General features: G+C 42.4%; 3 protein-coding genes across 6 annotated transcripts in view; 1 reads left to right on the forward strand and 2 right to left on the reverse strand.

Annotated features, from left to right (window-relative positions):
* Positions 1 to 691: 691 nt before the first annotated feature.
* LOC308290847 (ninjurin-1) lies at positions 692 to 4,259 on the forward strand (the record flags this gene model as incomplete). The annotated part of the gene is made up of 4 exons (XM_080732759.1): positions 692 to 703; positions 3,366 to 3,603; positions 3,754 to 3,889; positions 4,178 to 4,259. 4 exons carry the CDS (start codon positions 692 to 694, stop codon positions 4,257 to 4,259), a joined length of 468 nt encoding a protein of 155 aa, XP_080588885.1.
* Positions 4,260 to 5,359: 1,100 nt separating this feature from the next.
* Positions 5,360 to 9,122, reverse strand: emd (emerin). Its single transcript, XM_080733320.1, has 7 exons — positions 9,026 to 9,122; positions 8,481 to 8,559; positions 8,179 to 8,274; positions 6,754 to 6,788; positions 6,646 to 6,671; positions 6,309 to 6,368; positions 5,360 to 5,930 (listed from the first exon to the last, which is right to left on the reverse strand). The coding sequence occupies exons 2-7, from the start codon at positions 8,557 to 8,559 to the stop codon at positions 5,735 to 5,737; spliced, it is 492 nt and encodes a 163-aa protein (XP_080589446.1). The 5' UTR covers positions 9,026 to 9,122; the 3' UTR covers positions 5,360 to 5,734.
* Positions 9,123 to 9,794: 672 nt separating this feature from the next.
* Positions 9,795 to 27,034, reverse strand: part of flna (filamin A, alpha (actin binding protein 280)) — a 54,801-nt gene continuing 37,561 nt past the window's right edge. Inside the window, exons 30-49 of one of the 4 annotated variants that reach the window (XM_080733996.1) lie at positions 26,676 to 26,865; positions 26,111 to 26,134; positions 25,110 to 25,357; positions 24,612 to 24,686; positions 23,059 to 23,158; positions 22,652 to 22,792; positions 22,379 to 22,507; positions 21,736 to 21,909; positions 21,136 to 21,297; positions 20,838 to 21,041; positions 20,012 to 20,164; positions 18,840 to 18,962; positions 17,709 to 17,975; positions 17,159 to 17,296; positions 16,705 to 16,820; positions 15,298 to 15,430; positions 14,674 to 14,850; positions 13,161 to 13,379; positions 12,600 to 12,803; positions 9,795 to 11,677 (exon numbers count right to left, since the gene is read on the reverse strand). In XM_080733996.1, the coding sequence (XP_080590122.1) occupies positions 11,493 to 11,677; positions 12,600 to 12,803; positions 13,161 to 13,379; positions 14,674 to 14,850; positions 15,298 to 15,430; positions 16,705 to 16,820; positions 17,159 to 17,296; positions 17,709 to 17,975; positions 18,840 to 18,962; positions 20,012 to 20,164; positions 20,838 to 21,041; positions 21,136 to 21,297; positions 21,736 to 21,909; positions 22,379 to 22,507; positions 22,652 to 22,792; positions 23,059 to 23,158; positions 24,612 to 24,686; positions 25,110 to 25,357; positions 26,111 to 26,134; positions 26,676 to 26,865 (3,162 nt within the window). In that variant the 3' untranslated portion in view covers positions 9,795 to 11,492. The remainder of the gene's footprint in view (positions 11,678 to 12,599; positions 12,804 to 13,160; positions 13,380 to 14,673; positions 14,851 to 15,297; positions 15,431 to 16,704; positions 16,821 to 17,158; positions 17,297 to 17,708; positions 17,976 to 18,839; positions 18,963 to 20,011; positions 20,165 to 20,837; positions 21,042 to 21,135; positions 21,298 to 21,735; positions 21,910 to 22,378; positions 22,508 to 22,651; positions 22,793 to 23,058; positions 23,159 to 24,611; positions 24,687 to 25,109; positions 25,358 to 26,110; positions 26,135 to 26,675; positions 26,866 to 27,034) is intronic. The other 3 variants (XM_080733997.1, XM_080733998.1, XM_080733999.1) reach the window with 3 other exon arrangements.

Below are 27,034 nucleotides of genomic sequence, written 5' to 3' on the forward strand. Positions count from 1 at the left end.
TTTATTAACAGTTTGTTTGCAGATTGTACAGAGGAAAGTATAACAAAAAGCTCATAGGGGCTTGTTTCCATTAAGATAACATTATAAACGTTCCATAGGCCTATAGCCTATCCGAAATTTACACATTTACATTTATACACAGTATCTCTCTCTCTGTGTGTGTGTGTGTGTGTGTGTGTGTGTGTGTGTGTGTGTGTGTGTGTGCGCGTGCGTGCGTGCGTGCGTGCGGCGTGCGCGTGTGTGTGTGACGGTGGGACTACACCAAGCCGTTTCGCGCGCGTCAGTGCGTATGCGTGCGTATGCGGGGCGCGCGCGCGTATGTGCGTTTTGGATAGATCCAATGTATGTCAGTTCAGCAGGCTACACCAGGCGTACGGATAGCGCGCGTATGTGCACATTTTTTGGTGTAGTCCCACGGTAAGAGAGAGGGAGAGAGAGAGAGAGAGAGAGAGAGAAAGAGAGAGAGAGAGAGAGAATTATGACGACACTGCTTTAAGAGTTGGCAGTAACACTTGTCAGTCCGGTTGGCTATTTGAGACTCAGTAATTACTGTAGCCTACTAGTGTACTCTACTACAGTCAGTGCAGTGACTGAGTAACACGTTTCATTGCGTTTTTAACCAGAGAAGAGAACATTGAATTTTGCTGAAGATATTTTACAGGAAAATAGGGCTTCTTCAATCGGGAAGATAATGGCCAGCGAGGTGAGAATTAACAATGGAGAGGCAGTTCCATTGAATAAACCAGGTGATGTAGAGGTAAGATATAGCCTATAATAATACAATAATATTACATTTTACACCACCACACAGGCTAGCCTGTCTTCCTCTGATATAAAAACTTGCTTTGATTTTGTGATACATTTAGGTGATTTGTTACGCAATATTCTGTTCTGTTCTGTTCTGTTGTATTCTATTATAGTCAAGTCTATTGTTGTCTAGCTATTCTTCTCCAATTATTTGAGATCTATATTGTTTTGTATTTTGTTCTAAATAGGATACGGTTTGGGATGATATTGTGATTCGTGGTGCCAGATGGCTTCCCAGAAGTTCCCACCAAAGTGTCATGTTCAAATAGCCTACAGTCAAGTTGTAGCCTGTTTGAAACATCATGGAATGTTTACAAAAGCACTACTGTAGCCTCCAGTATATTGCTTGGTAAACGTTCTAGGACTTCGCATTTGGCTGTGAGAATTCATTTGCCAGAATTAATTTGCCAGCTGCTCACATCACATTCCAGAAAATGCTGTCCAAAATGCTGTCCACTGATGATGTTTACTTCTAGCAAGCACTGCAAACTCTCATGTGGTGTAGTAACAAATGCTTTTTTCAAAGAAGTCATCTGATTTGACACTTGATATCACACAGAAAAATGTATGAATGTATGTATATATCACAAACATCTGCATATAACCGTGTTATATTGTGTGATTTGGGGTATTATGGCTCACCACCGGGGCTCTGCAACATCAAGTTCAAGTTAACTTTGTTGTCACATCACACATTTATTGGTCCCATCTACATGTGTATTGTAGATTTGGAGAAGGCATATGACCGGGTCCCCCGGGAGGTTCTGTGGGGGGTGTTGCGGGATATGGAGTGAGGGGGACCTTGCTGAGGGCCATCCAATGGTCCTCAACATGGAGCTGTGTCTGTGTGCTTGGTAATAAGTCAGATTATTTTCCGGTGGGGGTTGGCCTTCGCCAGGGCTGCGCCTTGTCACCTGTCCTGTTTGTGATTTTCATGGACAGGATCTCGAGTCGAAGTGGTGGTGGAGAAGGTATAAGGCTCGGTGAGCTAGGGGTTGCTTCACAGCTTTTTGCGGATGACGTGGTCCTGATGGCGCCATCGGTCCGAGACCTTCAGCTCTCACTGTATCGGTTCTGTGCGGCGGCCGGAATGAGGATCAGCATCTTTAAATCTGAGGCCATGTTTTCTCAGCAGGAAACTGATGGATTGTGCAGTCCAAGTAGGGAATGAGACTTTACCCCAGGTGAAGGACTTTAAGTATCTCAGTCGCTTAATCGCACTGTTGTGAAGAAAAAAAATTGACCCGGAAGGCAAAGCTTAGCTTAGGTGGTTCGGGCTGAATCGGGCATCTAGTACGGATGCCTCCCGTGCGCCTTCCTAGGAAGGTCCTCGATGCATGTCCCACTGGGAGGAGACCGCGTGGCAGACCAAAGACCAGATGGAAGGATTATACCGTATCTCCATACTGGCCTAGGAATATCTTGGAGGGAGTGGAGAAAGTTGCTCATGAATAGGGAACTCTGGAAATCTCAGTTGGAACTATTACCCCGCGACCCGATTTCGGATAAGCAGTTGAAGATGGATGGATAGAAAGAGTGGGTTAAATTGTGTTTTTGTGGCCTAGGCTACAGTGTAATCTGACAGCGTGTCGTGGGTTCGAGTCCCGGTACCGATGGCCTTTGCTGCGTATCACTCCCCATCTCTCTCCCCATTTTCTGTCAGCCTACAGCCTTAAGAGATAACTCATAACATAAAAATATGTTTTTGTGTAACCATGAATTGCATAAATTCCATGAATTGCCGTTACATTTGTTTAGTAAATAAGTGAAAGAGTGAAAATATCAAATATCCAAACAAATGCCAAACGTGTGGAAACATAAGACAAAATGTATGAGAGTGAAATTGTATTAATAGTCATGTACATAAAATTATATGCTATCATTGTTGTCTAAATAGAGGGCATCTGTGATCCAATTAGCCAAGTGGCCGTTTATTGACAATGTGTTGCTATCGTGAGAGAGATTTGTGGTGGATGTTGCGGAGAGAGAACATCTGGGAGCATGTCCTGTCTTGTATCCCTCTCTCTCTCTCTCTCTCTCTCTCTCTCTCTCTCTCTCTCTCTCTCTCTCTCTCTCTCTCTCTCTCTCTCTCATTCAACAACATGAGCTCAGGTGTGCCAGTGCTGCCACTCCCTTTTTTGAAACCACACCTAGTGAAACACTAACACATACAATAGTTACATAACACACAGAACAATGACAGACTGTACTGACAATGTATGTTGTTTTAACAAAAACACGTACCCTTCATAGAATTCCTAATTAAACCTATAAGGTTTAGGTTTGGAAACAGGAAAACCTACCTATAAAATCCAAGACACATTGTTACATTGAAAAAATAAAGAAACTTGCCTGGTACTGCATGGCATGCCAAAAAAAAAGATTGCTGACCACAGCAATCCATGCTCAAACCAGCTTTCATTAGGTACAGGTCATGACGGTATGGTAAGCACATGTCATTTTAGCATTTTTTTTTTACTTTGAATTGCCTGAAAAGTGCTATACGAATAAACTTGCCCTGCCTTTCTTCAATTAAACTCTCCTCTCCAAATTCACAGGCACAACACACAGACCCCTCTGGTAAAACGTACCGGGCCCTCAACCTGAATCATTACGCCACTAAGAAGAGTGCAGCTCAGAGCATGTTAGACGTAGCGCTGCTGATGGCCAACTCTTCTCAGCTGAAGACTGTTCTGTACGTGGGGAATCAGTACCGTTTCTACACTCCCCTCATTGTCCTGCTGTCTATCTCCATCATCTTACAAGTTGTGGTGGGGCTGCTGCTCGTTTTTATTGGTAAACGAATAAACATCTTATCCCTCTCTTATACATCTGTTCAATATTGACCCTTTCTTTTCTCCAATTATACACAAGGATTTGGTACTTACTGTATATACTATTGCCTTTTTGTCCATCCGACCCCAACCCTCTTATCTCTCTTTACAGTGAAGTATGACCTAAATGATAAGACGAAGCATGCCAAGCTTAACAGAATGAACAATGCAGCAACAGTGTTTGTGTTCTTCACGGTCCTCATCAACATCTTCATCACGGCACTTGGATTTGATGGACGCACACTTGGGTAGGCACACACTGTGTCTGTCAGTCAGTCAGTCAGTCAGTCACTTTTGACAGACTGACAGACATTCAGTATGTTGTTAATGTTTATTGGATTTTCAATTCAAACAGCTGTCACAAAATAAGTCGGGCGTGGAGGGTGATATTTGTCACTGCCCTACGGGATGGGTGGCGTCTGTCACTTGAAAAGCATTGAGTGGGAGTAGTAGGATGAAGGCTCTACGTCTACAAATGAGTGATACTCAGTATTACTTTTGTCAACTCTTATTTTTAATCTTTTGTTCCTTCCCAGGTCAGCAGTGTTGTCACTACCAGAACCACACTCCATTCCTTTGGGGCCGGGCATTGTTCAGAACTTGACTAGAGGCATCTAATATAGTGGTTCTTAAATAGTTTAAGCAATCTACAAAAAACAGGGATTTCTTCTCCCACCCTGGTAGGCTACTCATTGAGGGACATCGGACACTTGGTGAAGACTATGATCTTTGAAACTGATGATACATCATATGAAATACATAGGTCTGATTAGTTGAGGCCAGTTCACCATTCAATATCAATATCTCTCAATATTGATTATACTCATGTGTGGAACTATAGCCTTAAAATGTTGTAATTCTTTCAAAGTTGCAGCTTACCCATTTTTAATTTTCTTAATTTGGTAACCTCCTGTTCGATTTAGATCTCTGGATAACACAGTATTTTGATCTGAATGGAACCGTTATTTAACCACTTAACCTCTTGTCCCTGTGCTGGTTTTAAGGGAAGTGGGCCCAGACTGCACCTTTCCAAAAGTCAAAACGTCTCTATCCTGGTGCTTTGAAAAATCATTTGAACCCTGATTTGTCTGTCCCGGTCTTAGCATATACAGTATTATCTTCCCAGATTACATAAGAGATGCCAACAAACTCATTGTTGTTCAACTTTGAACCTACGTATCTGTATAACCTTGACTCATGACCTGCCCCTCTACACCAGAGCATGCATTTAGTCAAGAGTTTACAGTAATTTATTTTGTATTTGTACAAAATGATTTACTTATGCCGTTAAAATGTTTAATCCTGCGAATGTATAGCTACTTTTTATGTTTGTATGAAACACAGTTACACTCAAACACTATATCTGACTGTAGATACTATTTGTTTTTGATATTTGGCTAAATAGATAGCAGAACAATGTTTTTGTTCTTTCCATTCTTGTGTAATATTGACCGTCTTACTTTGTTTTATTTTTGTAACCTTTATACTGCAACTGTTATAATGTAACTGCAATTCGTAAGAAGCTCGCAAAAAAAAATTGCATCCACTCCTTTATACCCAATTGAAACTGCTGATGTGACAATAAAGTTGTGAATAGTTGTGAATATTATTCACAACTATTATTATATTATTACATAAGTTGTACGGCAGCTTGCCAACATACTGTATACTGGAAACTGGAAATGTAAAATTCATTTAATAACATTCACCATGAAGACAAAACCAAAACCTTAGGTTTAGAAAGGACATATTGTGTGGCCATTCTGGGCAACAACAGTAAAATATGTTCATTAGGCTACAGTTCACAACAGTTCTAAGTCATGCTAATTGAGCAAACGCATTATACTGTATTCTCCACAAAAGACAACAAATCACATTTATTTAAAAAAAAGATTGTTGTATAAAAACTTTTAAAGCTTTTAGAAAATTTGAAAAATGCATATGCATCTTAGTGCAATAGGGTCCATGCAACAAAGTAAGGACCATTTTTAAATCCCATGTAATGCAATACTTCTATTCTAGCCAATAGTATCCAAAATGTGTGTGTGAAATTTAAAAGATTTCGGCAAACACAAATAACAAACAAAGAAAAATCACATCCCTAGTTCACCGAAAGGATTCTGTGCATTGTTCTCCATGCTGCAGTAGACAAAGTAGAGGAAAGCTGCTACCAGCGCAAACAGCAGCAGCTTCATTACTGTGGACTTGCAGCCTCCTCCAGACTTCTTGATGGGCGTTCTAGCTTGTACTGGACTGATACTGCTTGCACTGGTGCTCTGGATCGGGGGCCTGCAGGAGATATGAGCAAATATACAAATGTATATCGTCGTAGTCGGGCGGAAACCTTGTATCTCCACGTTTCAAATGTGTACGTTCTTTCGCAAAGTAAAGCCCTGCTTCATCGTACAAGGCCGTCGCACAAAAGTAGTGAAAACAGCAGATCTACAAGCACACAACGCCTCGCAGTGCGAGGCGTTGTGTTCTTGTAGATCGGCTGTTTTCACTAGTTTAAATCATTTTAATAATGAAAAATGTAAAATGAACGGTTTTGGACATACAAGGTTTTCACCCGACAATGACGATATATTACAAACATGTGCACACGCGCACGCACGCACGCACGCACGCACACGCACACACACACACACACACACACACTCTACTCACTCTGTGTCCTGGTCTGACTCCTCATCTTTGACCTGCTCAAAGCTTCCTCTCCGCCTTAACCTGATGGACAAACAAGACAATGTTGTTGTGAGTTTACAAATTACTTTGTTTGTACCTTACATTTGCAGGTCTAGGAGTCTAAGGTTGACCACAGTAAAATATTTGGGGAGTCTGGAATGGAGTGTAATTGCACATGGATGATCAGAGCGTGCCCATCCCCTCAGCAGAATGCATACATTCTCCACAGACTACTATGAGGTGTGTGTGTGTGTGTGCGTGCGTGCGTGCGTGCGTGCGTGCGTGCGTGCGTGTGTGTGTGTGAAAGAGCTGTACTCACATGTCCCCGTAGGCTTCATGTTTAACCTATGGAAATAACATTGACATTATATACACAGATAGGGAATAGTACAAATATCAGGCAGGCACACAGAACAACAGAACTTACTGGATTGTTGTATGTAACATAGGTTATCTCCTCTTCTGTAACAGAAAAGAAAACCATCACAAACATCAGGTCAATGATGATATAATATTAATTTTATATCATCAAATAAAACCCACCCTAAGCTGTCTTTTTTCCTTTGGTTATGGTTTTATGTCACAAGGAGAACATTTGTGTATTACGAATCTTTTAGACAAGGTCCAGACTTTTTCCTCTCTCAGTGTATTTAACTCAAACATAACTTTAACATGAACACTAGATGGCATGAGTGACAAAGGACCCATTACAGAGGTTGGTAAATATCAGTTACAGACAGGGCTGTCATTCCAATTTGTCTAATCATTATTTTGCCAGACTGAATCTACTATCTTTTGTAATATTGATGCTGGATGGCAGCCCGAGGATGATTAATAATGAGCATGACACTGTTAGAATAATAGCCATACTGTATAAGCACAATAACAGTATTGTGTAGTAGAGTTCAGAGTTTGCTTACTTTACCACTTCAGACTGTGAACAGTCATTTATTTATGAATTGACTTCATTCTAAGTGAATTGATCTGGACTCTGATAGGCTCTTACTTAATCAGTTTATATTAGTATGGAACATGGAGATAGCTTTCATATATGTAGCCTATTTATCACAGAACAGATCTTTCATAGTCAATACTTTTTTTGCCATGGTGATGCTGGTGCATTTCTCTAAATAACAACAGTAGAAACATCTCATATATTTATCCATAGTGTAAATGTAGTCTACTCTTAGAAGAGAATTCCCCTAAAAGACTAGTGACATTGTGATAAAGAAATGGTTTAATGTCTGATGGTAACCACTTTCAACCATCCCTATTTTTTGGGGCATGTAAATATATTGTAAAAAAACGGTTGCGATGCAACATGTTGTAAGTGTGTAGATCAAGGGTCTTCGACAGGGCGTCCGGGACCCCTAAGGGGTCCTCAGAGTTACTACTGGGGGTCCTCCAAATCTTTGTGTGATAGAAACTTTTTTTCCCCAGAGAACTTTAGCCAAAAATAGCAGATCTACAAGCTCACAAGCTCAGGAGCTTGTAGATCAGCTATTTTAGGCAAAAGGGATTGGTGTAGAGGGGAAAAAGAGCAGACTAAGTACAGAGTGAAAGGTCAAGTTTATTAAGAATTGACGGTTCAAGTGGTTAAATATCTGAAAACAAATGGACATGAATCCAAAATACATGATTGTGCTGTCAAACGATGAAACTATGTGGAATCTATGAAAAGGTTGTGGGGGTCCCTGCTTCATCTCTCTCTCTCGACTAAGGGGTCCTTGGCCTGAAAACGTTGAAGACCCCTGGTGTAGATCAACTATTTTCGCTATTTGTCATTTGATTATAGTAGGTCAAAATTGTCTATGGATGTTGAACTAGATTGAGAACCTGTGTCTTACTGTACCTTCCTCTCTGTAGTAGGTTTTGTCAGGGGAGTGTTGTGAAGAGCCTTTGGCCATCGCTTCATTCAGCTTCTTCTCATACAGCTTTCGAGTTGAGGCTAAACACACAACGCACATTCTCTTAGTATGCCATAAATGACACTGTATCATCCCCTGTATCATTATATCATTATGTGTCATCATTATTCATTAATATTAACCATATTATCAATATTCTCTAGTAGTTCATTATTAGCATTGCATTTTAGATGGAATGTGGAAACAAAAACACATTTTGTTTATTTGTTATGAGTGTTGCTCATACCAACTATGGGTCCATGTTTGATGCCATACTCAGTCAGCAAGCTGCTGATCTCCTGATCACTCTTGCCACTCAAAGACATCTATAAGAGAGAGACGAGATAGATAGATAGATAGATACTGTAGAACAGTTTGAAAGTAATCCCATGCAGATGGAAGGGGAGGAGACTCATAACTGCCGCCCGCCTGGCTTTACTTGGCTGTCTGCCATGACAAAGGCAGCAAAAAACTATGAGGAAATTCCTCAGAACTCGGTCCTAAAGTATTCATTGAAATTGACGGAAGACCGGTGAGGGAGAAAGACATGCACTGCAGTAATTAAATTCAGTCAGGAGCAGATAAATGAGAACAAAACTGTCATTCTGGGAGTCGTTAGCAATTGATTTCGATTTCGATTTGTCAAATAGTTTAGTCTACTGCATTAAGCAAATAGTAAAGTAGGCTAGGCTACACATCTACTGTAGCAGTATATGTAGGCTACATCGCGACATATTTAAACGTACTCTCGGCGAGAGTATGTTTCTGGTGCAGTGAACAGGATTCACTTACCTTCGAAACCAAGAAACGTAAAAAAATGTGTCTCTGATGCCAGGCGAGGTTCCAAATCCAATAGCACACACAACCAGCAGCGCGACAGTAGTGGAAAGGGGGCGTGACGCTTGACCACATCTGGATGAGCCCCCTAGCTTGGTCGTCACCACCACGCCCAGTGGACTTCAAAACTAAAAGTATATAGGCCTACTGTAAATGTAGGGATAGATAGGCCAGGGCCCACCTATAGCTGCCCCAATCTCAAATCTCAAGTTAATAAAACGTTTAAACACAAGGCCATGTTTACCTATAAGCTATATTTTTCTTGAAAACATTATGTTCAATCCGGTAAACTGGGTAGTGCTCAAACTTAGCAATGCACATGAGACTTTGTGGATTTAAGGAGTTTAATGAGTTTTATTACGCAAGTCATTCCATAGGTATAGGTTTTCCTTTACAGCAGCGGCCTCTGGAGGAATCCTAGTATGGCCATAAGACCTAATATGGGCATGTGACTGGTACATGGAATATTCCGGGAAGGGCGTTGGCTGCATATTACGCATAACCATTCTCAAAGCAGTATAATGTAAATCAACTGTTGAGAACTTCTCCATTTGACACGAATACATGATTAGAACAGAATAAATCTGTCACAACATGACATGTAATGTTGCATTTGAAACAACAGCTTTTCTGTTTATTTATCATTCCACACTCTTGTGGTTTGCCACATTTTACAAAAAAATAAACCTTTAGCAGTGTGAACAAACAAATACACAACCAGATAGACAGAAAAAATACTTAGACAACTTTATTGTGTATCAAAATACTGTAAGTCTTACAAACACTTTAAAAGCTTTTCTATTTAGGACAAGATTCTTTTTTTGTTCTCAAATACTGAATCCACACAAAGCCAGAGCTAAAGGATGAAGGGAGGGGTTGGCGGGTGAGGGGGAGACAATTTACAGAACCACAAGGTAACAGTTGTTCTCATTAAAACATTTTGGTCATTTATATTTATTTATTAAGGACAATAAGTTCACACACAAACATACTCTTCAGCCCTTCTGTCCAGCTCAACTCTGGATGTCCCTTTTTATATGTAACAGCTCCTTTTTTCAACATCGACCACATCACAATTATTTTTAATCAAGTTCTGATCCTTACTATTTTATCAGTCTTTCTGTGTCTGAAGAGTGAGTTTTAGTGCCAGTAATGGAACATGTGTAGCATATTTGGATCATGTATAGAACACACAGAGAGTCTAGGCAATATCTCAACAAGTGTCAAGAAAGCATGTCATATAGTGACGGTAAGCTACTTTGACAGTTATCACCACCAACCTACCAGCTAATAACCTCTTTCTCTTATTACTAGCCTATGTATTCACACCACTGTAGCTGAAATCCTTTGGCATTGCCCATTTTCCCCTATGGGTTATGGTTTTACGAACAGCAGTGCCTACAACTGGATCTAGCAGCAAGTAAAACAAATGGGTTGGCTAGAGAGCAGTATTGAACACACTGACCTGGCATGGGTCACTCAGCACTTTCAACGCAACAAAACAATCTAGCATAATAACGGTACATCTTTTTTTATGGATCTTTATTGGAACAATCAAGGCACTTATAAATCTAACTTTGTCAGAGGGCATAACATTTTCATTAGGGTACTTTTACTTGTGGTTCTCATATCAAAGTAGAGTCGCATCACAATGCGCCTGATATTTTTTTAGAAATAGTGTATTGCATGATTGTTCACAAATAAAGTTTACAAAAAATGTATTCATTATTAATACTATGGCGGTTTGAGCAGTGCGAGAGTGAACCTCCATGCTATGCAAGGCTAAAAGCTATTCTGCTACACTATTCTATGCTACAGTATAAGCTAGCCTATCCTCCTTCCTAAACTATTTTAAGTACACTACAGGCTAATCGTTCATTAAACAGTGTCCATTTTCGAAGATGGAAAAGCCTAAGGCACAACTGAATGCTAGTTTACAGTAATTAAAAAGGTGCATATTCCCCCCCTTTCTAAATCTACTAGTGGATAATGATTAGGAGAGGCATGAAAAGAATGATGGGGAGAGAAAGGAAGAGATGAGTAGAGTGGACTGATGAAAAGGAACAATTCAGTGTCTATGCATTCATCTTTGGGAGACTGAGTGGGAGTCAAAAGGTTAGTTGGTTGTTACAGTGAAGTGGAGCATGTTTGGTTTCAAAGACTCCGCTTCAGAGCACAACGATATCTGGCTTCAGGTAAACATTGACGTGGCAGTTTGTTTTCTGGATTGGTCAAACAGCAATATGTTAAGGAGGGGTTCTTATTAGTTCTGCTTTAACACAGAAGGGACTGGGTTTTTGTAAACAATAATGTTGCAGGTGCTGATTGGTTAGATTCAAGACTGACAGAAATTTCAGCTGGTTAAAACAGTGATACGATAAAGGGCTTTCTCTCCGATATCTGTGTTGTGTTGGGGCTTGGTTTAGACAGTGATGTGATAGGGGCTTCCGGGAATGTGCTCATCTCCCCATTTCACCACCAGGATGTACTCTCCCTTCTCTTTGAGCTGGTAGCTGACATTGTACATGCGGCTGCCCAAGTGCTTCACTAGGATCTCCTCGCATGGGACCTTGGGACCATCCACACCGACCAGGAGCATGTTACGCCCTACAGAGACAGAGAGAACTTAGAATAAATACCTAAAGCATCTCAAAGAAACGCACTATAAAACCCAGGGGTGATTGGTCATTTTCTTTTCATTGGCACAACGTTTAATGAGAAATGTCCTTTCAAAGAATGTTAGCATGTTGTAGCTATGCTAATGGAAACAAATGGCATCTTTGATCTGAACTGGTTATATCTGACATAAAACCACAAACTGAAAACAATACCAGTCACACTGTCATGGCTGGCAAAAATCCATTTAAGCAGCACACTGGCTTGAACAAGGTCCCCACATTTCTTGGATTGTGGAACTAAATGTATTTTAAAGAAAAGTTATGGTGGTGCCTATTCACTCCAGTTGGTGTTTAAATCCTCCAGGAGTGAAAACTGTCAAACATGTAATATTAAGCAATATTCAACAGCTCATACATAAAGTATCATCTTTACACTTTCAGTTTCAGTTTTCCTCTTGCTAGGTTGGCCCACTACGTCAACTCCAATAGCATGAGGAAACCCCTGGTATACACCCTTGTGCCATAAACCAGTGGTTCTCAAACTGTGGGTCGGGACCCCCAAATTATTCGGAGGGGTCCCCAGATGATTAACTTGATGTGCAACACTGTTTTCTCACTCAACAGTAACAGACCAGACCAAAGTAACATTTACCGTAAGTGTATAGCACATTTCTAAAGTGACAATTTAAGCACGTTTTAATACCTCTGAAATGACAAATTGATGCTCACAACGCCTCGCATTGCGAGGCGTTGTGAGCAAGTAGATCTGCTAATTTCACAATAGAACCGTGATATACAAAATGTAATGCCTCAACTCTTAGTGGTCATCGGGTGGGGGTCCCCAGTTAAAATATCATTTTGGGGGTCGCGGCCTGAAAAGGTTGAGAACCACTGCTATAACCCACACACACCTGCTTTGCTGCAATCAACACTGAAGTTGTTCTTCTGTCCAATGAAACCCTTTGTTAGGCCCATGCCCTTAGCGACGACCTTGCTGGCATCTGACTGGGCGTGGGCGGGAGCAGCCTGCTGAGAGCAGCTGATGGCTCGGGTCACAGGGTCCACCATCACAGATGAGGTTTCGTGCATACTGTGACTGGACACCAACTTGGAACCTGGAACATTAGGAAAGAAGAGATTTGAGATAGAGGTTGAAAATTATTACCCTCTATCAGCATGTCAGTGAGGCTGAAACGGTGCCCCTTATATTCGCACATTGGTTACTTTTCTCTCAACATTTAAACTGTGGACTTCCATTGTAGGATGGTTATTGGTTACTTTTCTCTTAACATTTAAACAGTGTACTTCTGTCGTATGATGGTTCCATGTGGAAAGTAAATGCCAATCTACGCCATTTTCTGCCTATAATGACGTTCCCAAAATAGTGATGCCAGGTTGAAAGTGGCTAAATACAGCAAAATGTGTGAACGTGGTAAGTGTACATTCCATTTTCCCATGCCAAAGCTACACACCAGTGATCTTGGCCTTGTAGGGGCTGCCGACGATGTGATATGGTCCACCGTATTTGATGGAAATTAGATAGCTGCCGGGGGCCATGGGGGTGTACGTGACCCTGTAACCCTCAGAGCACTCCACACAGTCCATCTTGACCTTGGAGGGCCCGTCGATGGTCACGGCCAAGGCCCCTGGACCGGCTTTGCTGGTGTTCACCACAAACTCACATGCAGTGCCTGGGCGTGTGTGTGTAGGTTGAGGTGAGCATATTTGGAGGGAAAAAAGATAATGTGACAGAAACAAGAATTAAAATAAATATTCATTGATGCCATGCTGCCAATCATTTTGCAACTACCACACTTGCTGCTTGTAAATATATCACAATAGACGTGTAAAATAAGTACATTTACTAAGTACAAATTTGAGGTATTTGTACTTTCCAATACTTTAACTTCTACTCCACTACATCTCGGATCCAAATTCTGTACTTTTACTCCACTACAATCTTTTGAAAATTTTAGTTACTAGTTGGAAGTCCCGTTGGTCCGAACACCGTCGGCAGGTTGGCTACTCACCAGCGTTAGTTTTACTGAGGTTAGGGTTAGGTTTAGGCATAGTTTTACTGAGGTTAGGTTTAGGTGGTCAGACCAAAGAGAGTTCGAACCAAGGACATGTTACCAGTTACTTTGCAGATAAAAGTTATAATATTACTAGTAAGACACCTCAGGGCGACATATTTTTGGCCATCTGGCCAGTGGTGTATATCGGACCAGTTACCCATATATGGAGACCCCTGGTACCCATATATGGAGATCCATGTACTGTACAGTATATGGAGATATGCTGTGAGAGCCCAAACATGCTTACTCAGTTATTTGTTATGTGAAAGTCCTATGATGCCTATGACATCTGACATCATACCCTTTTATGCACATACATGGAGATCCCCGTCTGTAGAACCAGCCATTAGTGTGGTATGTGGCCGATGTGGCCTCCATATATTGGCATTCCCATATGAAGTTGTGTAAGATATGGGCTTAATATTGATGACATGCGGGAACTCCATATATGGGCATTCTGGGCATATAAGGGATGTGACATCACAGTGAAGCCAGAGCGTGATGTCAGAGCGGCAAACCCATTCTGTTAAGAGTGGTATCCGTGACATCACAGTGACGTCAGAGCATGATGTCAGAGCGACAATAGAACCAGTGTCAGGCGTTATAGACAGAGATAGATACGCACTATCTAGTGATACTAAACTGCGACCTACAGTCGCAACTAAACTGCGACCAATGGTCGCAACAAAACACACACACTGCATCGTGACACGTTGTGGGCTGGTAGAACTGCGATTTTCAAACATTTTGTACTTACCAATATACTAAATATACCATTATTTCTTTACTTTTACTCAAGTACATTTAGAATAGCAGACAGAGTATTTCTATATTGCAGTATTGATATTTTTCCTAAAGTGAAACATGTGAGAACCTTTCCCACCACTGCTTTAGAGATGCAGCATGTTACCTGTGGAGCCTCCCTCCAGGCCTGGTCCATAGGCTGACACCATGCCAGGGTCCCCAGCCTGGCCCGCCTCCCCGACACGGATCTTGAATGGACTCCCAGGGATGTGGCTGCCGTTGAACTTCACATCAATAAGATAGAGACCGTTCTCTCTGGGGATGAACCTTACTGCGTACTTATCTAGTGAATTGGGAGATTGTCAGGGTAAGCAGAGAATTGACATTTGCATGTTCATCAAATCCAATGAGTTGGGTGTTCTGCAGCACTGCAGAACACCCAACAGAGTACACATTTATGTGTATCTGAAGCCTGGATTCAACAGCATACAAGGATGAGGATCTGAATCACTTTAAAGTCTGATTTATACTCAAGTCACACCAAAAATAGCTGATCTACAAGCTCGACTATAACTTAAGCATGATTTTAATATTGACCATGCGAGTTTGCACATATAAGGACTTTTAATCTGCTCATTGCATCCACATGGAAGTAAAATGTTGAGAAAGAAAATGTAAAGAGCCAGATAGAATTATGGATTCTAGTAATTAAAAATAATCGTAGAAATATAATACAGATCTATTCTACACTATATTGAAGCTGCCTAGGAAGATGTAAAAAACGGGTTACCTTGATCAATTTCAGTGACACAGCACTCCTCCAGGGCACCAGAGGGGCTGTGGACCTTGGCATCAATGACACCCTTTGCACCGTTCAGGCTGACGGCGAATGACGCTGGCTGATTCACCTTCAAGCCCGACTCCTGCTCGACAAGACAGACTCACACGATCAACACTACAGCAACACACTTTTACCACATGAATGCAATGCTAGCAGACATCAGTAGCACCATCAAATACTGTTCACACACGATTAACCACTTGAAGCCCTATATAGTTTGCTGTACGACAAATACTGTAGATAAAATAACTGATCTACAAGCTTGTAGACCTGCTATTTTTGAAAATGTTAAAATATTTGGAAAATGGTTGCCTATAATGACATGCCCAAATAGGGATGCTAGGTTAAAGTGGTTAACACAATAAAAGCATTGCTCACCATGGTAACACAGACCATCCCACTCTCCATGTTAGCATACTGTAACCGCGTATTCCTTACCTGGAGGCCGCTAACAGGGTTAAAGAGCAGGGCTGAACAGAAAAGTGGAGAAAGTAGATTTTGTGGATGTTTCACAAAAAGAGATGTGTGAAAAGATAAGAAATTGTGCCCATAAAAAGTTAGTGTGTGTATATTTGTATGCAAAGACCTTTGTGCATATGGGAAAAGGGACTTTGCATACAGGCAAAAAAATGTGTATGATATACAGTGTATACAGTATGTGCAGCTTAGTGAGTGAGAACAGACAGAAGGAAACAGCCCAGATCAGGCCTCTTTAACCCTTTAGCGCCCCTTTCTCATCTTGGAGGGAGGGTGGAGGGGGGGGTACTGTTGGGAGCCTTTAGAACGAGGCACGAGAAACACACACAGTCCTCTAGTATCCCAGAAGCCTTTGCACCACCCAACATTGCAGCAGCGGCAGGTCCCATGTCTCTAGAACCCATTGACTGTACTTTGATAGCTTATGGGTTATATGTGCCAAGCTATCAAAAATAAGTTATTGCTATTAATTGTGCAATTGTACTGTATCACCAAAGGTGAACTAAAGTGATTTGACTGACACTAAGAAAACCAGAAAAGAGAAATGTTCATTACTTCTACCTGTGACTGCACTACATTATTTTCTCCCAATATGATGTATCAGTCTGTCTCAAGAAAAGTTTACAAAGTAAAACGTTAACCTGAGTGTACTTACTGCCCATTTGGTTCCATTTGCACAATCTAAAGTTAATTTAACTCTCAAGATTTGACAGGATTTCCCAAGTGCAAATTATGTCTCGACTCCAAAGTAGGCCTAACTACCCCCACATTCCTAAACTCTCAGCACTCCCTGCAGCTGCTGCATTGTGGGCGATGTACTCTGGCCTGGCGTGTTGCTGCACACGTGCATGGACGTGTGTGTGCGTCTCAGAGCCTCACCTGAAGACTGGCAACAGTGAGGCGCCGGGCGTCGTCCGAGGGCGACGCTACAGGGACCACGAAGGGGCTGTCAGGGATGTGCTCCTCATTGAACCGGATTGACACCTCGTAGTCACCTTCAGGGGAACACATCGAATGTCAGGAAGTCACCAAAACACACAAATGTAAACACACGGACGTCTCCCAGTCCCACAAGAGGACATCATGAAAGAAGATCATGAAACAACCAAAAACTGATACACGCTTACATTACACAGTAGAATCTCATTTAATGGATAAATGAACAATTGAGGATTTTACTGTTCACACATCTACACAGCACGTTTTCTCCTTACAACCAACATCAATACATAATGTAAAATACACACAAACTGCAGTATTAAAATCAGACTGGATTTTAATATCTGATGAACAGTAGGAAATTATTCTCTAGTCATGCCTAAATCTCTCTTACCAGGCTCCTGTACGATGTAGGATACTCCACTGGACCCATCCTTGCGGTCTTCAAAAGCAATCTCCGCCTTACTCGGCCCCTCCACAGCGATACTGAGACCACCAGCTCCCGCCTCCCTCGTCCAGATGCTGAACTCGGCTACAGAGAACACAGGGGGTCAAAAACAGGATTATTATTGACAAGCAACACGGCATACAAAGTTCTCCTGTCCTAAGTGCGGTCGGCCATGGTGGATATTTTCCTCATCTACACCACTACCAATGCAAACCTTATTAATCCCAAGCAAACCTTATTAATCCCATGCGGGAAATCAAGTGTGGCTGCTCAGGAGGTCATATTGAGCGCTCTGTGTGGAGCAGTTACGGGTCAAGTGTCTTGCTCATGGACACATAGCCGGGGCCAGGAAATCGAACCTGGGACCTTCCGTTTCCCAGGTGGCCTCTCTACCCAGTCAGCTAAGGCCACCCACACCAAGACTGTATGATACAAGCACACAGACGCGCACACAGACACACACATACACACACACATACACTGTATATAAACAAACCTGGTACTCCGGCCTCAGCCCTCTCCAGGCCTGGCCCTCCGGCACGAACCTTATGTGCCCCTCCCTCTCCCAGGGGCCCCACCGTGAACTGGAAGGGGCTGCCTGGCACGTGCTGGCCGTTGTACTTGACACACACTGTGTGAATGCCCGTCTCCGTGGGCACAAAGCGTATGCAGTAGGTGTTGTTATCCCCCTCCATGATTTCAGCTTTGTGGATCTGGCCGGACGGGCTGGTCACCTGGGCCGTCATGTCTGCTATACTGATCTCTGTTGAGACAGACAGGGAGGTAATGAATACACATGTATGTTAAGCAAACAATGGCAAGTGTGTGTCAAATGGTGTGAGTGGTCTTTTGCCTTTTTTTGTAGACAGTTGCATAAAGTGAACTACAGTATACACATTCAAGATGAAACAAACCATCACCACAAAGCAACCGTTTTGCTTTGAGTAGCAAAATGGCTGCCATGTGATTATGGTTCGTTTCATGGGTCAATGTGTTGGATTTCTGACGCGTGTATCAAAACGGCAACGCAGTATCGCCAGTTGAAGCTTGTGATTGGCTGAACCGGAGGTAGGGAGCGCTCCGTTGTGTTCGCCTGGACCGCGCGGAGGTGACGAAATTCGGGGGGGGGGATGAAGATTTACTATTCTGTAAGTCGGTAACGGCGCCGAGTCGGCTCATGCGACCGTCGCAGACTCGCAACGCTCGACTATGCGATGTTTCATCATAAACATTCTATATTTATAAGGTCAAGTATTATACTTAATAATTGGGACTAATAGAACCATTATCATAGTTATAATAGGCCTACATTTACAGTAGTTTAGGCATTTTGGTTTGATAAGGTTGTGGGCAGAACAATTTGTCCTTGTTTGTTATTTGACTTTTTTACTTTAATTATAATTAAAGACACTTCATAGTGAATTAGTTATATTATAATAAATAGCCTATGTCATGATTGCTAGATCAGATTGTGTTTATAATATAACGCCGGCGTGCCTCCGTCATCTCCACCGAAAAAAAGCGCTCCCCCCCTTGTCGTTAACCGCGTTGCTGTTTTGATTCACGCATTTCTGACATGAATGTGTTCTCTTCTGACTTCCTGTCACAACAGGAGCTTGAGGCTCACCTGGGATCTTCAGGCTGAGGTCACACTGACTGCCAACATTAGCCACAGATGCTGCTCTCCTTTTCCTGGTAATGCTCTCCTTCATCCTGCCTTCACCAGTCACCTTGACTGTGAACGCACTCCCTACACAAACACACACAATTGTTCAGAGACCAAGTCCCATCAGTATGATCGTGTCTGAAGTACGAGGACTACAGCCATTACACAGCATTTAGCAGACACTCTTAATCCAGAGCGATTTAAAGTAAGCAGGATAAACTTAAGATAATGCATCAAATCCGTCAAAATAGTAATCTAAGAGCATCGAAACAGTAATCTAGGATCATAGGTAAACCAAGAACCTATCATCAGTCTAAACAGAAAATCTGTACATTTAAACTATACAAACTATAGGATGCCAGGTCAGCAAATGAACTTGGCATCGGTCTAGTGTCTACATCATGGTATCTAAATTACATTTTAGTCATTGCATAAGCCTGCAAGGTTGTCAAGGCTAGGGCTAAGGTGGAGTCTGAAGAGGTGAGTCTTCAGATTACAGTGGAAATCCTCTGCGTTAATCTAACTCTGAGAATGTTTAGCCACATAAATTCAACTGACTGACACAAGCGTTCTGCATCAAAGCTAATCAAGTGATGGCCTCTCAGCCCTTTATAGTGCTGTATTCACTTTCTACTTACCATGAAGGTCAATGACAGAAATCTTGAAATTAAAATGTTAGTGTATCTATGTCATTCAGTTTGATATTTTATTTAAAGTTTTAGCACCTAAGCCAAGTCTGATACCGGGTGAGGGTTGTATTTTTCTCTATTTTTGATTAAAAATAGAGAAAATGTGTAACTTAATTTTTCCTTTCCCCCAATTTACTCATTATGCGACAATCATGCCAATTCCAAATTCCCTATCAGCTTCATGTGTATCAAAAGGAGACAACCCGCTACCCAAAAAATGGACCCGACCCACTGTTTGGGGGAACGGTGCCCTAATTAACCTAACGACAGAGATCATACTTCCCGCTCAGTGCCATATTACATTATAGCTACACTAAAAACAACCAAGCCTGATGGAATGTCTAGTTTGATATAGATAATGCTTTGACAATAAATAAAGATTTGTGCTGGAGGCTTATAAACCTTGCTAAAGTCTCTAGCTAGATGATTACATCAGTAAAGTACCTGGCACATGCTGGTCAGCGAACTTGATGTTTATGATGTAATTTCCTGGTTCGGTTGGGCAGTAGGTGATCTTACAGGTACCATCCTCCTGGTCTTCAGTGTTGATGTCCACTTTACTGGGACCCTCAATGGAAAGACTCAGACCACCATAGCCTGCATAAACAAAAGGGTGCCACGATACAGAAGAAACATTATATATGAAATCATATGTTCACAATACATCAAACAAATCACAAAAATGACTGTGATAATAGTGTAGGTACTCAACAAAACGACACATACAACTACACATGGGCAGAGAAGCCACTTTAGTGCAATGCAGTACAATACAGTGTAGGATCGTGGAGTAGACTAGGTGTGCAACAGTCAAATTAAATCAATCATGTGTCATCATCATTAATAAAGCGGGATTGTCAAGGCGGGCTGAGGAGGGCATGCCGCCTAAGCCAATTGCTACAGCTGCCATTGCATCTACAATTTTGTATTTATTTTTACTGACGACACACGGCAGGCCCTAAATGTCACAGGCCCTCATGTAACCACGTACATAATAGTTAATAATAGTGACCTACTTCCTCCAGAGGGGGAAATTTCAGTATTTTCAGCCCAATCCAGCTGATTCACTGCCCACAAGAAGCGTGTTAGCAATTAAGGGTTAAGAGTCTTGCTCAGTGACACACATCGACATTGCTACCCTGGCCTGGAATCAAACCAGGGACTCTGGTTCCCCAGGCGGGCTCCCTAACCATTCACGCTGCCCCTCTGAGGATGTCTCTCGTTCACTACATTGATATATCCATCCATATAACATTTAGCCATTTCTAACCTGAATCACGAGTGTCAATGATGAACTCAGCAGGTTCAAAGGTCCTGGCCTCGCTCAAGCCCTGGCCACTGACGCGAACACGGCTGGCGTCGCCAATCTCCGATTGGCTGATCATCACAGAGATGGGGCTGCTGGGAATATGGCGGCCGTTCTTCTTAATATTCACCAGGTGCTCACCAATCTCTTTTGGGACGAATGAAATGCCTAGGATGGACAAACAGACACATGAAACATAAGTAAAACATATGAGGGAAAAAAAAGTATTTCTAAAAACAAATATTTGTCCTCAGACACCCACCGACGTGACCGTTCCGCAGCTTCTTAAGCAGACATGGCTCCTCGCGGCCGGAGGGTGTGGTGAGCGAGGCGGTCAACTGACTGAGGTCCAGATCTCCGATGTCTAGTGGGATGTCAGCAGCGGAGCCGACCTTCAGATGGGACATCCTCATGGAGTCATCACCTGGAAACACAGCAGGGACAGGAGGTCATCAGGTGAAGAAAGCACAGCTGGAATAGCAGTCAAGTTACCTCGACTGACTCACCGGAGAGTCACGACTCCTGATCTTTTATGATTAACAACTCAAGTCCAATCTTGAATATATAGCTTAGCATTATGATTTGTATTTTTGTCCAAAATGTGGATACCAGGGTTAAAGTGGTTAATCATATGAATAAACACCAAATCTTTACTTTGTGATTTGAAATGTATTATAAAAAAAAATCGAGATTTCTTTCTTAGATTTGGAAAGAGTCCACAGAGGGTATAATATAAAGCTACGTGTGGACTGTGGAACATGTGTGTAGCCATCTGAATTTGAACCCAGTCAAACATCTACTGCTCAAAACCTTAAAAAGAGGTAAATCAGGCAGCGCTCTGCTACATGAGGGGGTGTATTACCAGTAATTCTAGCAGAGAAGGGGCTGCCAGGGATGTGCTTGTCATTGTATCTGACCAGGATGCTGTAGTCTCCAGGCAGGACAGGCAGGTAGGACACTGTGCAAGTCCCATCCTGGTTGTCCACACAGTTGATGTCTGCCTTGGACGGACCTTCGATGGCCAGGGACAGACCACCTGGAGGGACAGTCAATAATGGATGGACATTTATTACCGTTGCTGCTTATAAGGCTTGTATCTGTGATCTATTTGACATCGATTTATGTTCCATCCTACTCCATGCTTACTGGCCTTTCTTGGTTGAATAAAAGTGAAATAAAAAAGTATTCGTGTTGTGTGATGGTGGTGAATGAAATGAAATGTTTACATTTGACATAACATTACTTTGTAAAGAAAGGCTGAAAGACTTTAAAAGAGTATTTTTTGTATATAATGGCACAACAAGGGGGTAATGAATAACAGCAGAAGCAAAACAAAACCTCAAATCATTATTTTAAACATCAGCCAAGAATTTCACCATCGGTGCATCCCTATTGTGTGTGTGTGTGTGTGTGTGTGTGTGTGTGTGTGTGTGTGTGTGTGTGTGTGTGTGTGTGTGTGTGTGTGTGTGTGTGTGTGTGTGTGTGTGTGTGTGTGTGTTCTATACCCTCTCCAGCATCTTTAGTGTTAACAGTGAAGACGGCAGGCTGGTTGACTGTGCCGTGGATGAGGCCAGGGCCATAGGCGCTGACATTACCACTGTTCATGTAGTCCACATAGAACTGCAGAGGACTGCCTGAAAAGCATAACAAAACGAAAGGATGTAGATGAGAAGAAAAGACTAAAGCAGTGGAGAGAGAGGTGTCAGTACTCCATGTTAATATAAAGATCTGAGAGTGCACAACACGTGTACAAAGGATCAATCTGTACAGCACAGTACCAGGGATGTGGATGCCATCATATTTGATGTCCATCTCGTGCAGGCCAGCCTCGGTGGGGGCATATTTGACAGTGACGGTGCCATCCTTGTTGTCTGTGATGTCAGGCTTGGCTACATTGCCCGATGGCATACGCACATCACCTAAAGGGGAGGATAAGATAGACACACACATCACGTACAGGTGTAATAGTCAACATTCAGGTAACACTACACATCACCTTATTGAATGTGTGAGACAAGCGTCTCACACATTCACTGCCCAAGACTGATTAATCAGTCCTAATTTTCTTCTGTTCTCTGCCCTTTCTTTTCTTTTTTTGAACATGACTTTTTGAGATGTGTGTCTTTATTCTGTTGCCTTTTAAAAGCTCTTTGGGTGTATTGTTTTATTGTGCGTGTGTTTATACCTGTGATCTCTCCCTTCTGAATGGTAAAGGGGATGACCAGGTCAAATGGTCTCAGCCCTGCCACATCCAAACCGTTCATTCCCATTGGTCTGTCAGTTGCCTAGGAGACAAAGTAGAGGTATTGTTAAGTGACATTCTGAAGAGAGGTTGAGGGTGATGGATGGGGACATTTTAAATATTTATATTCTACTGAGACTTTTTCTTTGCTTAGACTTTTCTTTGAACAGAAAGCATCTCAAAGTGCTTTACAAGCAGCAATAAGACATACAGTATATGTAACAGAAGCACAATTACAGAACTTCAAACTAGGGACTTTACTTACTACTTTAAATTGCATTTGGTAAAATCATCGATATTCTTTGCCAATATCTTATTTTATAAACTTCATGTTGGAATGTGAATCTCAAAAAGCCTTATGTGATGATTGAAGGCTGTAGATTGAGTCAGTATTTTCTGGGGAATTTATTGTATATCGGACAAAATTTCAAAATAGTGCATCACTACTTTTTTGATCTGTCTATTCTAGTGTCTCTGGTCTATTCTTAGGTGGTTGTATGGGAGGATGATGGCTGATATGTGGAGATGAGAGCAACAACAAGTGACACCAACATGTCAGCAATGCCGTTATTTCTCATTTATACATGTAGTATACATCTGGTTGCCTGTTGGTGTCACACCCCGAAAATAGCAGCTCCCACTGAAACAGTGTGGCCCATCTATTTTCGGTGTGCGACACCCGCGTGCAACCAAGTAGAACACAGGATATACATTGCAGACAAATGCATTGTCGACAAGAGAGAGTAAAGGCTTCCAAACACCAAACAAAGACACACTTAGACAACCATGAAATGAGATGACTGATGATGGTTGTGATCATGACCAGGTGATGATCATGACCAGGGATGGAGACACCGACACAAGCTGTGAGATGGAGATTGGCATGAGGACAACTATCACTTACTTCCCCCTGTAAAGTAGGGCTGCTCCATAATGGCAAAATACCATTGCAAAGGGCTGCCATTTTGTCATAAAGTAGGAGTTTTAAACCACTTCTTAAACTATTTTTTCTTGTGCTGTGCCCATTTGTCTTTTTTTCCCCACTTAATTCAAATGTAGCAATCAGTCCTACTGATACACACACTGATTCAGACAAGTTTACAAAGTTCCATCCTAAATAGGAAGGAGTCTACGGTAAAGTGCCTTGATCATTTTGTATTTTTCAGCCCTACTACACAGTGTTGGAGCTAAGGAATCCTCAGTATGCCTCTGTATGAGGAGTTGGATGGAAGAGTGGAAAAAAAATCTCAAAGATGAAAAACCTGCAATGAGACACTGTAGCCACAAAGAGATCAGAAACTAGAAAGCACACTGATGGACACAACAGACATGGCTTCTGGGGATGAATATTATGATATGGACAGACAAAGACATGAGTCGACTGACACCAGGAGACAGCCAAGACAGACAAGAGCACCCAGACGTCAAACACAATGGAACGGCGCTGAGAGAGGGAGGGAGCAGAAGTTGGGGCAGAAACAGAGGTTATTTGGTACCCAGGGTTGTTGAGCGTAGTACTGGGGCATTTGGCTCTGCTGCAAGAGCTGGTCTGTCGGAGCTCCTTCCAGTGCCTGGGAGTGGGTAAGGATGGAGGGAGGGGACAAGGGAAGGCAGGGAGAGGTAATGATGTATATGAACAGGAAAGGAGGTTGGGGTGGGCGGGTGAAGGCAGGTGTAAGAGGCCAGGGGTGATGATGGGGCAAAGGGAGGGTATATGAATGGAGGGGAATAGAACAATAGAGTTAGTGTCATTGACATGTCTGCTGATTCCAAGACCTTATCTGGAAGCATCTGCGGAGAGGAATGATGCCAAGGATCATTGATTATTATTGAATCCATCGCTCTCTCACTCACACTGTGCAGCCACCTGTGCAGCCACCATAACACACACTGTGGAGACGCTAAGCAGAAACACTGGTTCAAATACAGAACTTTTAGGTGTGGGCGTGTGTGTGTGTGTGTACACACAGTACTGCGTACGAAAATGAACTCACCGTGACCTGGAAGGGACTGTTGGGGATGTGCTCGCCTCCGAAGCGGACACAGATGACATACTCGCCGGGCTGTGGCGCCGTGTAGAAGATGTCAAAGGTCCCGTCCTCGTTCTCCACCACATCCACATCTAGCTCTGCTCCCTCGGGCGTGCACACGCTGCACGTCACCTTGCCCTTCCCAGCAGCCTTAGCATCCACGGTGATGACCGTCTGCTCGCCAATCTGGATGGTGGGCCCGACCCCAGCGCCTACAGTGAGGGGAGGAGAGTTTTGAGTGAGCGTTAGGGATGCCAATTGGACTGAGATGCATTGAATCATGCAGACCACAGTCATACAGATATACAGTACACAGTAAAAGTCTCCGTGTTAATTTATCCACTCACAGTACAACTCTGATTATACAAATTGACCTCTACAGATCCATTTAGTTGCATTTGTATACTCAATAGTTAAATTAACACTCAGGATTTTAGTGCATGAAGAGACCTCAAACAAGCATCAACACGCACGCTCTCTCCAGCAAACTCTCCATATTCACCATGCACATTCCACAGCACCGGGTTTGAGTGTGATGACATCCAGTCATGACCATGTTATTACTAGCTACATGTTATTTCCAAACGGATTGCACATTATCGTCAGTCAGTTCCCATCTAGTACAGTACTTGCTCATTAGCTAGAACGCCATTCCACCATGCTGACTACTCTGTTAGTCCATTAGTCTGTCCAAAAAGGGAGAGAGAGAGAGAGAGAAACAGAAAGCATCACATTAGGAGAGGAAGCCAAAAGGCAACAGGAAAAGAGCTAGGAGATGATGAAGGATAGATCAGAGAGAGAGAGATAGAGACAGAGAGAGAGAGATAGAGACAGAGAGAGAGAGACAAGGGCAGAAATACAGAAAGGGACTGAAATGTGGTGTCGTTGTCCTACATGCGACAGAGAGAGAGAGAATAGAGCAGAGTAGTTCCTCTGACAGTACAAACTGGTTTCATGAAGCTTACCCAGGCCGTGACCGCCGATTGAGACTGAGAAAGGAACGGTGAGAAGCAGGGGAGCGAAGAAGTGACAAAATAAAAAACAGTCAGGTGGGGGGTGTGAGAGGCAATAACTGTGCTCCAAACGGAGAGATGAAGAAAATAAAACGAAAAAAGGTGATGGAGGGGTGTGAAGCAGTTGAAGGGGAGGGAAGGCTGTGTGTGTACAGTATGTTTGCAGTGTGTGATTTCTCAAGAATATCAGACTTGGTTTTCAGTAATGAATAGTTGAGGGGCGTAAGAAATATTGACACGTGGTAAAATTACCTACATACAGTATATGGCAAGTGGTAAAATTACCTACATACATTCTCTGGTGTACCTACAAATTGCAGGTAGTCAATTCTGAGGCTCTGATATTGTGCAACTGATGTGTATTTACTTACACGGCGATACTCACTTTACTATCTGTTACTTTTTAGGAAATAATACAAAATATGTAAAAATGAACTAACACAAAGATCAACTTCTCATTTCTACAAGCTTGCTCTCCTGTATACAGTTGCATGGCATGCAGTGCTGTAGCACATACCTGTGACTGTGCACTTGCTGGCGTCTCCAGTGGGCAGGGCTCTGATACGATAGGGCGAATATGGGATTTCGTCTCCACCATACTTGATGAGGATGGTGTAGCGGCCAGTCATGTCTGGCACGTAGGACACAAGGTAGGTGCCGTCGTGGTTGTCACGGATGTTTGCCTTCTTTGGCTTACCCTCTGGGTCCTGAGTGTGGAGAATTAAAAGAGAGACAAATGAGACCGGGGAAAATATGTTATTGTGTTGAGCAGTCGTACACGCCATTGCTTCTAATGCTGCAATAAGTGAAATCAGATGATGACATGGCTTGAGTGTGCAACAATCATTTCTCTAATAAATTTCACACAATGAGAAA

The sequence above is a fragment of the Nannobrachium achirus genome (genome assembly GCF_963921795.1).
Source record: "Nannobrachium achirus genome assembly, chromosome: 9".
In the NCBI taxonomy this organism is placed as follows: Eukaryota; Metazoa; Chordata; class Actinopteri; order Myctophiformes; family Myctophidae; genus Nannobrachium; species Nannobrachium achirus.